Raw genomic sequence first — 13,333 nt, forward strand, 5'->3', positions numbered from 1 at the left:
ATGATGTGTATCGTGTGATACAGGGGTTTACTATATCGTTCCCCTTCAGGACACGTATTCTTTTAGTTTGTCTGATATTCAGAGTGATAGAGGCCTGTCAGAGCAGAGCCAGTATTTTAGCTTTAGTTAAATGTAGGAGCAAACTGAGACCACCACAATGCTTATACAGGTCTACAAAGAGAACATGGCAATGTTATTGACGCCTAACGAGTTGGATAGATCTGCCCCATCCACAGTTACATACTGTTTTTTCACAGTTACATACTGGTTTTTCACAGATGCATACTGTTTTTTCAGTTACATACTGGTTTTTCACAGTTCCATGCTGGTTTTCTACCATTCCATGCTGGTTTTCTACAGTTCCATGCTGGTTTTTCACATGTCTTAAAAAGTGTGTTGTCTGGCTCCAGTCTGCCATTCATTTGATTTGCTGCTGTGTGACACAAGGTAGTGGCTGGTTCCACCCACGTTTCCAGACAGTCCCACTTATCACCTGCTGGTTTTTGTGTGAGCGTAGACGTATGTATGATGTATGCTGTTTTGTTTATAATGAGCGTACGTGTTAATATGCAAGATATAAACTACACAAGAAGGAAAAAACTTGAAACTCTGAAAAAAGAATATAGTTTGGAGGATTGTGACTGGTAATACAAGATTCATCTTTAAGAAATAATTGAAGGAAACGTTAAGATAACATAAGCACTGATCTGCTGGACATTCCTCTATCGATTCCAGTTATGTGTAATATTGTAAAGATATGTACACTGTGTATGCTCGTGAGTGTGGCAGGACCATGGTACTATAAGCACTCACTGTATTCGGTGGGCAGCTCTACTTCCAGTTAATTTACTCCAACATGTCTACTAAAATGCAGCATTCTGCAGCATTCAAGTCAAATATTCTTAAACTCATGTAACTGGTGCATAAAAATGTTAAATGATAACCCATCACAAACATCTTTCTTTTGTGCTAGGTCTTGATAGTACTACTGAATGTGTAAATGAATTAGACTGAAACAGGCCAAGGAAGAGATCATCTCAGCCTGAAAGTACTGGCATTTATGTATGTCAGCGAGCTTAATTGAATGTAATGGCTGAGTTTATTCTCTTTTGACTTGTATTTGTAAAGCAACAAGGAAATGGTTGCCTGGCTACGACATTCCTTCACCTGGAGTGGGCAATATTGACAAAAATGAAAATGTCCCAAAACAATTTGAACGACACCAATGATAATTTCCAGGCGATATTATGGCAGAAATGTGCTAAAATGTGCCCGTAAATGTCTTGGTTGAAGTTGAACTATCTCACAAAACATGAATGGACTGTAAACATAACCACAAAAGTGCCGAAATATCAAATTACCCTTTTTATTTATTTTCCAGGTCTTTTTATATTTTGTTTTTTTTTTATCTCCAAACAACCATTCTGAGATTATACATGTTTTGCTATATCTCCCACCTCTACCCTCATCACTTCTGTCACTGTGCAACTTTTCTGGTGTAGGATATAGCACCTGCTTCCCTCCACAGAGAGGTTATAACTTTTCCTAGAATGTTCCACACTATGGCATTAAATGTGCCCCTCCATTGAGACAAACAGGTGATGCCTCCAGGCTAGGTTGCAGGTCAGATTTGTCAAGGTATTTTTCAACAATAAAAACACCTATAATTCAGTAGATGAAAGATATGTTTTATGCTATGCTGTGGAACATTCTAGGCAAAGCCCATTTTAATCAGCAGGTGACGAAGTGCCTTCCAGAAAAGTTACATAGTGCGCCTGTAAGTAGAGTTCTTCTGATGTGTGCTACCTGAAAGACTACACTGGCCTTTTCTAAACAAGAAGCAGGGACCAGAGTGTATCCTCTATAAAGCTGAATTTTGTCACACATTCTGTATTTTTTCTAGAGCACACTGCTAATGTCCCTGAACAGGAAATGGCTAGTTTTATTTTTTTGTTGGAAACCATTTGGAAAGGAGAGCACTGCTTCTTCGATCATCCACAATGGTCATGTATTTTGTATAGCTGTATTTTGACTAGATGGTTCATAAAAAAGAACCTAGATCTATTTATCTAAACATGAAAACGTTATTTAATGTATTAAAATTTGGATGTATCATTTAACTGTAGATGTCATAATCTGCTTTTTCAATAAAGTGGTTTTATAGCTAACTACAAACAAAAGTATCTGTGCTTTTTAATCGCTAGATGTGCATAGTAGACTTATATGGATGTGTATTTATATTGGTAGGATTATGAATATGTCCTGAAAGCTTTGGCTGGATATTCAAAGCCTCTTAAGCAGCATTTGTAACTGAACATGCGAAATAAGCAAGGACCTTGTGGCTCTACCTTTTGGAATGCTATTAAATTATAAATTTGCAAGTCTTTTGCATCTCCAGTGACACATTATCCCCTTGGGTGCAAACTGGATAGTTGGACATTACAGCCAAGAATTTCATATCAAAATCCACAAAGGAAAATGACTGAAGTAGTAGTAGTAATTATCCATGTCTGGCTGAAAGGCCGAAGCCATCCTCCTCCTTTAATTGTAACCTTCTGTTCAAAAATACTAAAAGAATCTGATGAATTCCTTTCATCTCATAATATACAGGCTACTGTAGTATTCTACCAGTATCAAATTCAGGAATGACTGATGATTAAAAAAGAAAAAAAACATGGCTCCAAGTGTAGAGCCCTGTGGAACTCCTTGCCAGACCTACAAGACAAATAAAGATTCCTTAAGTCAATAACAGAAAGTATATTGCAGTAGGCCTACAAAGGGATGATGCAGTTGGGATGGTGGAGACGCGAGATGGAGCAGGGTGTGGGAAGCCCACACTGAATTACAGTCTGCCCACTGCAGAGGTATCCTGAGAGCTGAACAGTAGAGTTCAGTATGCGGAGCTGCTCTCTGGTGTAGGCTGACAACTCGGTGAGTTGGGGCACAAAGCAGCCTTTATGTTAGAGAGGTTCCACCCAGTGACACAGCGAGCCACAGAGGTAGAGGAGCCCGGGGGGGACTGGTTGTGAGGTGAGCTCTGTTACAGAGCACAAAAGAGCACCTTCCCTAAAAAGCACACCGGTTCCACCCTTGCCAGGTTATAAGTTTGTCACAGGATTACCTCATTTGTATTTCTTTGGTTACCAACGCGGCCCTTCATTAATTTGTTCATCCCGGAGCATAGCAGTTAACATTCCTGTCTTCCTGCTGTTGCATCATCCGAAACACCTGAGGCCTGAGTTATAAGAACCACAGTTTTCTGTTGCTATTTCACATCTCTAGGCTAAGCAAGTTTTCTATTACTTTCGGCCCATCAAAGGACAGCTTCTGTTGAGAGATGTTTGTTCATTCTAAAACCTATTTATCAATATAAATAAGTTGATCATGTGATGATGGTCTTCATTTGACAACAGAACTTAAATGTTGTATCTCCAGTGTGCTGGTGGTCGAGTGGCCCCAGGTGCAGCCGGCCGCAGTCTCATGAATCCTGACTCATGCCCTCCCCTCTCTCATTCCCCATTTCACCCTGTCCTGTCTAATAAAGCCAACAAAAAAGTTTTTGTTTCTCCAAGCTGACTAACCATGATCATTATTCATCGGAGCAACTCAGAAAATAATGTGGGAGTATTTTTCTTTTCGTTTTGTTATTTCAGTTACACCGGGGTGTTGAATGAGTTCCAGATGCCAGTTCATGTTGCAGGAAACAGCAGAGTGAAATATTAGTGACTTTCCAGCACAACACAGATTATGACATGAAACTCACAAATAAATTGGTGACATGTTAAATACAACACACCCTTCGAGCACTTTATTCAAATAAGATAAATCAATGTCTGTGCTCCTGTCTTTCAATAATCAACCCTATGGTTAACATCTGTATCCTTCATATCTTACCTAGTACTCATTAAGACATGCATGTTTGAGGTGAATGTGTGACTGAATCTCCAAATGTTTTCATGTTTGTTAGTGGCTTTTGTCCAAAGTCGGGTGTGCCAACATAGGGTAAATAATACTCACCTGCAACCCCAACGGAAGAAAAGTACAAAATAAACGATCAAAGGTATGAAATACTAGAATATTGTGCAATTGTAGTCCAAATGTGAATGGGAAAGGATGGGAAGAGGCATGCAGCCTAACATACAGCCTAACATAGGGGTATAGGGGTCATCCAGATCCCTCTGTAACCCCCAGGGGCTGAGGGCTGGATGTTCTGCCTGTGGGAAAGAAATTACTTGCTTTTTTCCGAGATATCTGATTTGTTTCTGTTTTTTCTCCTTTTCCAGCAAAACCTTGGTTATGTTTGACAAAAAAGTACAATGTTGTGCAGACTTACACGATGTAGAAGTGTGTGTGGAGTCATTTAAACTAAAGAGAGATGAACAGTGGTGGGCAAACTCAGTACAAGAGGCCCAATATTCACTCTGACACCACCATGAACTTGGATGGCACAGTCACTGGGGCAGGGGGTGACATTGCTATGGCAACTACACAAGGCCAAGTTGGGACCCTACTTAGCCAGGGAGTCAGACTTGAGCGAACCAAAGAAAGGAAAAAACAAACAAATGTAAAGTTCAACCAATAAAGCATAGAGTGGAATGTGAGGGTATGCAGTGCCATTGTTCAGCCATCATCCCAGGAAAGCTCACAGAGCCTATTTCATGCGTTCTGGTTGCACTTTGAGTCTACTTTCCAAGAAAAAGACCCATTTATTGGTCTCACAAAAAAAATTTTGTATCCCTAAAATTCTGTAATCTGAAAATCTGAAAATCTTTTTCAGTACATTCAAATTCCCTCTATTGTGCATCATGTCCAACAAGCCTAGAGATAAAATGTACAAGCTCCGTTTTAAGCAAAGTATAGTTGCTTGGCAACGAAAAATGAACCAGACAGAGAAGAGGGGTCATTTAAGTTCCAGTTTTTCTTTACATGATCTCTGCATTTTGAAGTGACAACAAGAGAAAATTGAAATGATATATTCTGTAAACAAGGGTATTTCATTTATGCAGGGGAATAGGCAACATCGAGACCTCTGTACTTACACAGTGCTGATAAATACAGATAATTAGGTTTTAGTGTTTGGGCGGATTGCTTTTAAGGACAGCTATGCAAACCAAATGCTGTATTCTGTGTTTGTGTTTCCTCTTTAAATGGTTGTCTTTGAGTCAGGTGATTTGTAAAGAGCAACAGTGCAGGACTTTAACCTTTGTCCCTTTGTTCCTTTGTTCCAGTAGATAAATGTTATAGTGCTGAGTGATTGCGGGATCTGGCTGTCTTACGCCCTCTAGTGACAAAAAGCAGTGACTCTCAAGTGCATTGTGTTATTAACTTGATGTAGAAACAGAGATTTCAATTTAATCTGCTTCTCTTTATGGTTCTTCAAAGGACAAACTGGCAAACATTTGAAATGCTAAACACAATGTGGCTGCAAACTGTGTTGGTTGGAGGAACTGTCTTCTGATGGAGTTGGAAAAGTTGCTGGAAAAAAAAGGCTTATGCAAAGTTTTTCTTGAGAAAGTTAATGAGTCCATTGGTGGAAGAATCATGAGATTGGACCTCTTTAGAGTCCTGTAATTCAGGTTCAATCTTCTTCGCCAGCTGTTTGCCTAGTTCCACACTTAAACAGGTCAAACAGAAGAAGACATTTAAGTTCTGTGATGTTATGTTCTGCGCTAAAATGTAAATATGTGATTTTAACTTACCCCCACTGGTCGAAGCTGTTAATCTCCCACATTATGCCTTGGACAAAGATCTTGTGCTCATACATTGCTGCAACAAAGTCAGGTTGCACATGTAATTCAAATGTTGACTCTGTTGTGACTGCTTATGGTGGCTGCCTGGTGCTTACCGATGAGTGCTCCCAGGGTGTATGGGGTGACTTTCTTGAAAATGATTGAATTAGTTGGTCGGTTTCCTTGGAATACCTGGAGAAAAAGCAATGCGTTTAACTTGAAACACAGGACAGTCGAGGGCAGACAACAATCCCATCTACATTTGTTTAATAATTCAGTCAGATTTAAGTTTTGCTCACATGGGATGTTATCAAAATGCATAGAAATGTGTTTTATTGTATGTTTCTCTTTACTAGTGTTATGGAGATATCTGATTGTATTCCATTGGCTTGCTATTATTTATGTAACATGTACGTATGTGTTTTTTACTAACTTTGTGTGGCAGGATCTTCTCCAAAGCCTCCCCACTGAGTCCACTGGCCTCCAGCTCCTTCTTGGCCTCTTCAGTGGTTTTGCCTCTCATTAGAGCCTCCGTTTGGGCCAGAAAGTTTGACAACAAGATCTGTAAATAATGATTAAAAAAAAAGTGTGTTTTAGATGGAATAGAAAAATGACCTGACTATTTGATAACATTACCTTATGGTGCAGCCTTTCTCTGATTGGGTGCTGAGATTGTGCTGGGATCAGAAAGTCCGAAGGCACCATGCGTGTTCCTAAATCGAACAAATCATAGTGAGAAGAGCAAGACTCGCTCCCTTTCTCTTCCTCTCTCCTCGCTCCTCATCGGTCAAGACGTGAAACATGAATTGTGTAGAAGTTCAAGTCGATTAAAACCAATCAATGTAAGCTTTGACTTTAGAACAAACAAAACACACAGTAAGATGCATTTGATCAACTCTCATTATAGATTTATATGAGAAATTGGTTAAAGCTTCATTCTAAATACAAGTAGTTTTTCCCTCACACAATCTCACAATTTTAAATGTGTATGTCCCACAAATGTTTTCAGAACAGTTAAGTTTACTTTATAGAACCTTCTGTAAAATCCTTTGCCATTAAATAAACCACGACAATACGTAACAGAGCCAAATTTATAGATCAGGTTTTGTTTGTTTGTTTGTTTGATGAAAAAGAGGCCATTTGGGGCATACTGAAATAGTTAATGGTGAAGATTTGCAATGCGTGTTCTAAATATTTTTCTATTTTGACAATTACATAGAGTGTCAGCTTTAAAGTGGACGATTGTGGTTTTCTTTACCTTGGTGAATAAGTTGATAAAAGGCGTGCTGTCCATTGGTCCCAGGCTCTCCCCACACTATGGGTCCAGTGTGGTAGTTGACGCGAGCACCCTGGTTAGTGACGTACTTTCCATTGGACTCCATGTCTCCCTTATAAATGTCAAGACCGTGTCACATCTTCTATACATATCTAATCTTACCATGTTAAAAGAGTTGTATACCGTATTTTCCGGACTATAAGTCATAGTTTTGGCCAGGGTGCGACTTATATTTATATTTTTACTTATATACTTTGGAGCGACTTATATGTGATATTATTTGTTATTTTCACACTTGCAACTGCATTTCATACTTCAGTGCAACTTGTGTATGTTTTTTTTGTCTCTATTATGCATTTTTTGGCTGGTGCGACTTATACTCCGGTGCAACTTATAGTCCGGGTAATACGGTAATCATAATTCCACCGGGTACAAACCTGTTGGAAGTATGCGGTGAAGCGGTGCATGTATTGGTCATAAGGCAACATGGCATGAGTTTCGGCGTGGAAAAAGTTAATGTACCAGATTCCCAGCAAGGCCAGAAGGACTGGGGCATTCTTGTTGAGAGGCGCAGTACGGAAGTGGTTATCCTGTAGGTGGCATCCAAATGATAGTGTAACAAACATAAAAAAATAATATACTCTGGTAAAACTATGTGGAATCTGTTCTTCATGCCTACCATCCAGTGTGCTCCTGACAGAAGCTTTTCAAAGTTTTCAAAACCTGTTAATGATAGATAATAGTTTTTAATTACAAATAGTATTATAATCTGTTTGTATAATTGATGTGTGTTATTGTGCAGTGATTTGTGTGCATTTTCACTTACCAATATGGAGAGCAATGGACATCCCAATGGCCGACCATAAAGAAAAACGACCACCGACCCACTAAAACAAAAAGTAAAAGGGGGAATAGTAATTGTCAGTGAATAAGAAAAGAACGCAGTCTCATAGTCAGTTTGTATAACTGCCCATACAGTATGTTGGGTTCTCACAATTTGATTATGTACAACCTTCAGTTTGAGGGTAAGGAGCCTAGAACTGTGTTGTGTGTTAGGCTCTCATACGCACGTAACCTATTGTAAATATGCAAATGGAATGGTGTATGTAATTACAATATAAAACAGCCTTCTTGTTTGCGCTTAGTATCTAAGTGGGTTTATTAAGAGGCGTTATGTTTTAATTTTATAACTATATGTACTTTGCTGACCTTTGATGCAACCCAGCCTTTTCAGTAACCTGTGCAAGAGAGAAGGTCACTCCCAATAATAACTGTGTGCTGCTAGTGTGAGCACAGAGGCTTCTGATTACCCAGCAGCTGCTGGCCAATCACTATGTCCCACCAACTTCAGAGGTCATAAGTCAGGGCTATTTTTAGATGAATCTAGAATCACAAGTAAGTATTACGGAGCACTCACATCCCAGAACTCAAACATGTTTTCTGTGTCGATGCCAAAATCCTTCACTTTGGGCTATGGACAAACAGAAAAAAGAGTAGTGGTTACATAAAATACATTTTATGCACAAATCCCAATGATTCCAATGACAACAATATCTTACAGCATTTGTAGACAGAGCCACAAAGTGCTTGGCAACAGCAGCTTTCTATTGAATGACAGAAGACAATTAATTTTGATATATAATTTACATTTAGTTGCATGAACACTCACATCTTTGGCATGTTCAAGGAACCATGATTTTGCAGACTCAGCATTAGTAATGGTCTCCTGTGTGGTGAATGTCTAAAGAAGAAGTACAGCTATTATTTAACATTGACACACACTTTGAAATGGCAAATTGATGGGCAATTGGGCACATACTATAATAATCATATTGTAAAGTGAAACTATGCTGTATTGTCATCTGACTGAAATAGTTTGAAAGACCCTAATCATGCAGCAAACTGAACTCCAGGTTTACCTTGGATGCGATGATGAAAAGGGTTGTCTCAGCATTGAGCTGTGCCAGTGTTTTGGCAACATGTGTTCCATCAATGTTGGACACAAACCACACTCGTGGACCATCTTTAGCATAAGGCTTAAGAGCCTCAGTCACCATGAGCGGCCCCTACAACACAAAGGGCAGTTTGCTTTATGGCATCTTATTGAAAAAGAAGCAATAAACAATAATTCCCTCACAAGGTCAGAGCCTCCGATCCCAATGTTGACCACATCTGTGATGGCCTTTCCCGTGTAGCCTTTCCACTCTCCGCTGCGAACTCTCTGTAAGAGAAACACATGACCACCACAACGATTCCATAATAAACTATTCATTGAAATGCATGTAGAAACTTACAAATGCACTGAATTTGTGTTATTTTTTTTCTTACATGACAGAAGCCCTTCATCTTCTCCAAAACTTTGTTCACCTCTGGCATCACATCTTTACCATCGACCAGGATGGGCTTGTTGGTGCGATTCCTCAAAGCCACATGGAGCACAGCACGCCCCTTTGCACCCACAGGATCATTTCACACATGAATAAACTTAAACATTTTACCCCTTTGTTACAGGTTGTACTCAACAAGTCAGCTACCTCTGTGAAGTTGATCCTCTCACCAGTGAACATCTTCTCCCGAGCAGCATCAATGCCTCGTGACTGACCCTGAAATCAATGTTCATACAAACAAACAAACAAAACAAAACGAAATGAAAACCATTACAACTAGGTCATCAAACTATTGTGGAGTTAGCTGAAAAGTGAACATACCAGATCAATCAACATTTTCATAACTTCATCTGTGATGAGATTCTTGGAGTAATCAAGGAGAATGTCTCCATCTTCTGTGTTCAGTGTTAGGCTGATCAAACACACAGAGACAACAATAGAATGCAGACTTCTAGGTAGCTAATATCCGTGGTAAAGTGTGAATACTGTAAATACCTGAGCTTGTTGAATCTCTCTTTGTCACTCTCAAACAAGTGTCTCAAGTTGAGGTTGAGTGCATGGGCGGTGTACCAGTCTTGCAGCTTGTGGAAGTTTGGGTCGTGTGTGAGCCCCATGATGACAGTAGAGACTTGCTTGCTGTGCTCCAGGCTGACTAGCGACGAGTTGAAGTGGGCAATGATTTTGAAGGGCGTCCAGACTGGGTCCTCCGGGGCCCCTCCTACAACAGACACACAATCTAAGGGCTGTGCAATGAATCCAAGCCTAACCTACTACGACCCCAGGCAATTCAAAACCTAATTTTTAACCTATTGGTAGTATTACCATACATGCCCGTCCCAGGACTTTTTCTAATTTTATAGTAACTTGAATTGGCAAATCAAGTACTAATTAAATACGGATAGGGTTATTAAAAACAGTAAATTGTCCCTTTTACGGTCCTTCCCAAACTTTTGTGCAATGAAATAATGGCTTATAATGAGCTCTAGTGACTGTTACAATGATAGACAATAGTTATTCTTCTTCTTCTTCTATGGTTGTTGTTGTTGTTGTTGTTGTTGTTGTTTTATGGCGGTTGGTATCCAAGTGTTACATTACCGCCAGACTTTATTCTTTAGACTTCATTCTGATTTAGAACTCAGAATAATATACTTTATTCTTTAAGACTTTATTTTTTAAACTTTATTACCCCCTGTCTACAATGTGTAATAGATTCGATTTGACACTAGAGGGCGTACAAAGCTTTTTAGAACGTCAAGGCTTGTTATTACGTTTTAAACAGCAATATTATGTTCCAAAAGAAAGAAAAAAGAAGAAGAACAAAGACGTATGGACACAGCGGATGTGGTTGTTAAGGTAATGCTGCGTTCCAGTCGTTTTGGAAGTCGGAACTCAGAAAAAACCTAACTAACTCATACAATTACATCCATTTAGTCCAAAGTCTATCAAATATGTAAATGTTAAAATTAAGTCTGAATGTCACTTTTTCCATTTGTCTGATGCCAGTTCCAGTCCTTGATCATTGGTAAGGTTTGTGTCAGAAATGTCTTTGTCGTGGCAAAGGTATCCATTCATTGTGTTCGTGGCAGGAGTTTTTAGGCTCAAGTAGATAAAATGTATTGGGATGGCAATGTCTGACAATGGCAATGGCAATTTGAGCAACGGGACAGTCCCAAAACACATGATAGTGGTTTGTCTCCTGCCTGCCACAGTTTCTCCAGCAGTTGGAATTTCCTTGGGAATAATGGCCACTTTGACACATGACACATGTTCCCCAGCAAAATTCTGAGACATGTAATTTTGAGGTCCTTCATTGAGATGTACACACATTTTCCCACTCTTCGTCAGTCAGAACAAGGTTGTTTTTAACATATTATATATAGTAGAGTAGCTATCAGGATCAGCAATGTATATGCAATTTAGGTATTATTCCCCTTGATTTATAAGGCCTGATAAAAAATTTGGTCAGTGGATTATAATGGTCAAATTATGGTTTAATTTCTTGGTTAAAATAACTCCTTATTTGTAAGTACCTACAAAAATCCTGTTTCTCCAAGCCAAAGAATTGTTTTAACATATCAAAGCTTTTCATGAGATTATCGTTTACAATTTGGTGAAAAACCTTTACATCTTTTATAATCCAGACCTTGAATCTCAGATCAGTACTATTTGGTACAAAACCTTTGTCATAAGCCAACCAGTTTAAGATTTAAACATCTTTGTTTAGTTTGTGTGTTTTGATCAGCTCCTTCCATGTTATAAGCACAGATTTTACCAGGGGATCTTCACTACCTCCAAAATGACTCAACCGTCCAGTAAGGCCTGTACAGGAACCCCGGCACAACATTGCCCTCAATATTTTTCTAACTGCAGAGGCTCAACAGCAGCACGGGAGCAGGTTCACAGACAGCCACTGGACAGTAGAGAGGAATTAAAGAGAAGATAGTACGAGTCAATATTTTAACAGTTTAATGAAAGTGTTGCAGTGTGAATTTACAAGTCGGAACTCGAAAAATCCGTCCAAAGACAAGCATGTGTTAGAAAAATTGGCAACTGTAAATTAGCCCTAGTGAATGAATGACAGTGAATGACAACAAATGGGAGTGATTGTTTGTCTGTGTGTCTATTTCTCTTTGTTAACCCTGCGACGAGCTGGCCCCTGTCCAGGGTGCACCCGCCTAAGGCCCTGGGCACTTATAATTACATACAGGCACTGGGATAGGCTCCAGTCACCCGCGATCCTTAACGGGAACAAGCGGTAGAAAATTAATGAATTAAATGAATGAACTCAGAAAATCCAACCGCCGAGGACAACTGTATCATAAATCTCGACACAGATTATTAGTGTGCACTTAACTTGTGCTTGCATTTAACTTGCATTTCATGTTTTTTGTTCCATGAAAGAATAATAAGCTCATACAAGAAGCCTTTGCGAGTGACTGCATAATGCATGGCCACATCCTGTACACTTTCATGATCATTGAATGACAAAATAAAGTCAGCCATCAATGTTTTCAATTCCTTTCCGCTTTGATCCCACGGACAGAAAATTAAACATAGTGGTACGAGTCAGCACCATGCAGAAAGCAGGCTGTGTGTGACAGTGGTGGACCCGCAGTGATATAAGTGGTCACTCTCACTCACTCATTCTGTTTCGCCATGGAGATCTCTGAAGTCCAACTGAAAAAACTCTGCAATGTAAACTAATAGGAAAACTATTACACGAAAAAATATCCACAAAAAGAACTTTGAATGATGAAAATCAGACAAGAAATGTGACCCATGAAACGGTCCAAGAACCGTGTTTTTTAATAATGAAGATCTTCTAGAACTAAGTTTTGTCAGAATGATGACTTCGTAGTTCTTGAAATTCAATCTACTGTAGTTCAAGTAGTTCCATGTGCCATGATCACTGCATGACAAAAACACTACAAGTACTAGAACTACTAACTACTACTGCTATTCCATTACTCTGAAAGATAGGAATAATTGCAATGACAAATCCAGAAAGATACCAAATAACACCAAAAGTAATACCAGGAATTGCTCTCTCTTTCTCTCTCTCTGTCTCTCTCCTTTTTTTTTAACTTGAAGAGGAACAACTACAGTAGTAGGCGGTAACTGCACCTTTTCAGTTGGTTGACAACAACAACAACAACAACAACAACAACAACAACAACAACAACACCAACACCAACACCAACACCAACACCAACAACAACAACAACAACAACAACAACAACAACAACAACAACAACAACAACAACAGCAGCAGCAGCAGCAGCAGCAGCAGCTATAACACAAAAAATATCTACATAAAGAACCTTGAATGATGAAAATCAGACAAGAAATGCAACCCGTGAAACGATCCAAGAATCGTGTTTCTATAATAATATAGATCTTCTAGAACTAATCCATTATTTATGTTATGGTTTCCTCTCACG

At 39.2% G+C, this 13,333-nt stretch overlaps 1 protein-coding gene across 1 annotated transcript; it reads right to left on the bottom strand.

Annotated features, from left to right (window-relative positions):
• Positions 1–5,350: 5,350 nt before the first annotated feature.
• On the bottom strand, positions 5,351–10,049 carry gpib (glucose-6-phosphate isomerase b). Its single transcript, XM_072465108.1, has 18 exons — positions 9,888–10,049; positions 9,714–9,804; positions 9,540–9,608; positions 9,334–9,453; positions 9,143–9,226; positions 8,925–9,071; positions 8,675–8,746; positions 8,565–8,609; positions 8,423–8,476; positions 7,832–7,892; positions 7,685–7,728; positions 7,443–7,595; positions 6,988–7,117; positions 6,366–6,442; positions 6,163–6,291; positions 5,846–5,921; positions 5,700–5,766; positions 5,351–5,614 (listed from the first exon to the last, which is right to left on the bottom strand). The coding sequence occupies exons 1-18, from the start codon at positions 10,004–10,006 to the stop codon at positions 5,491–5,493; spliced, it is 1,662 nt and encodes a 553-aa protein (XP_072321209.1). The 5' UTR covers positions 10,007–10,049; the 3' UTR covers positions 5,351–5,490.
• Positions 10,050–13,333: the final 3,284 nt, after the last annotated feature.

The sequence above is a fragment of the Eucyclogobius newberryi genome, unplaced genomic scaffold (genome assembly GCF_026437365.1).
Source record: "Eucyclogobius newberryi isolate DKJ021-1_F unplaced genomic scaffold, fEucNew1.0.hap1 SCAF_5, whole genome shotgun sequence".
Classification (NCBI taxonomy): domain Eukaryota; kingdom Metazoa; phylum Chordata; class Actinopteri; order Gobiiformes; family Gobiidae; genus Eucyclogobius; species Eucyclogobius newberryi.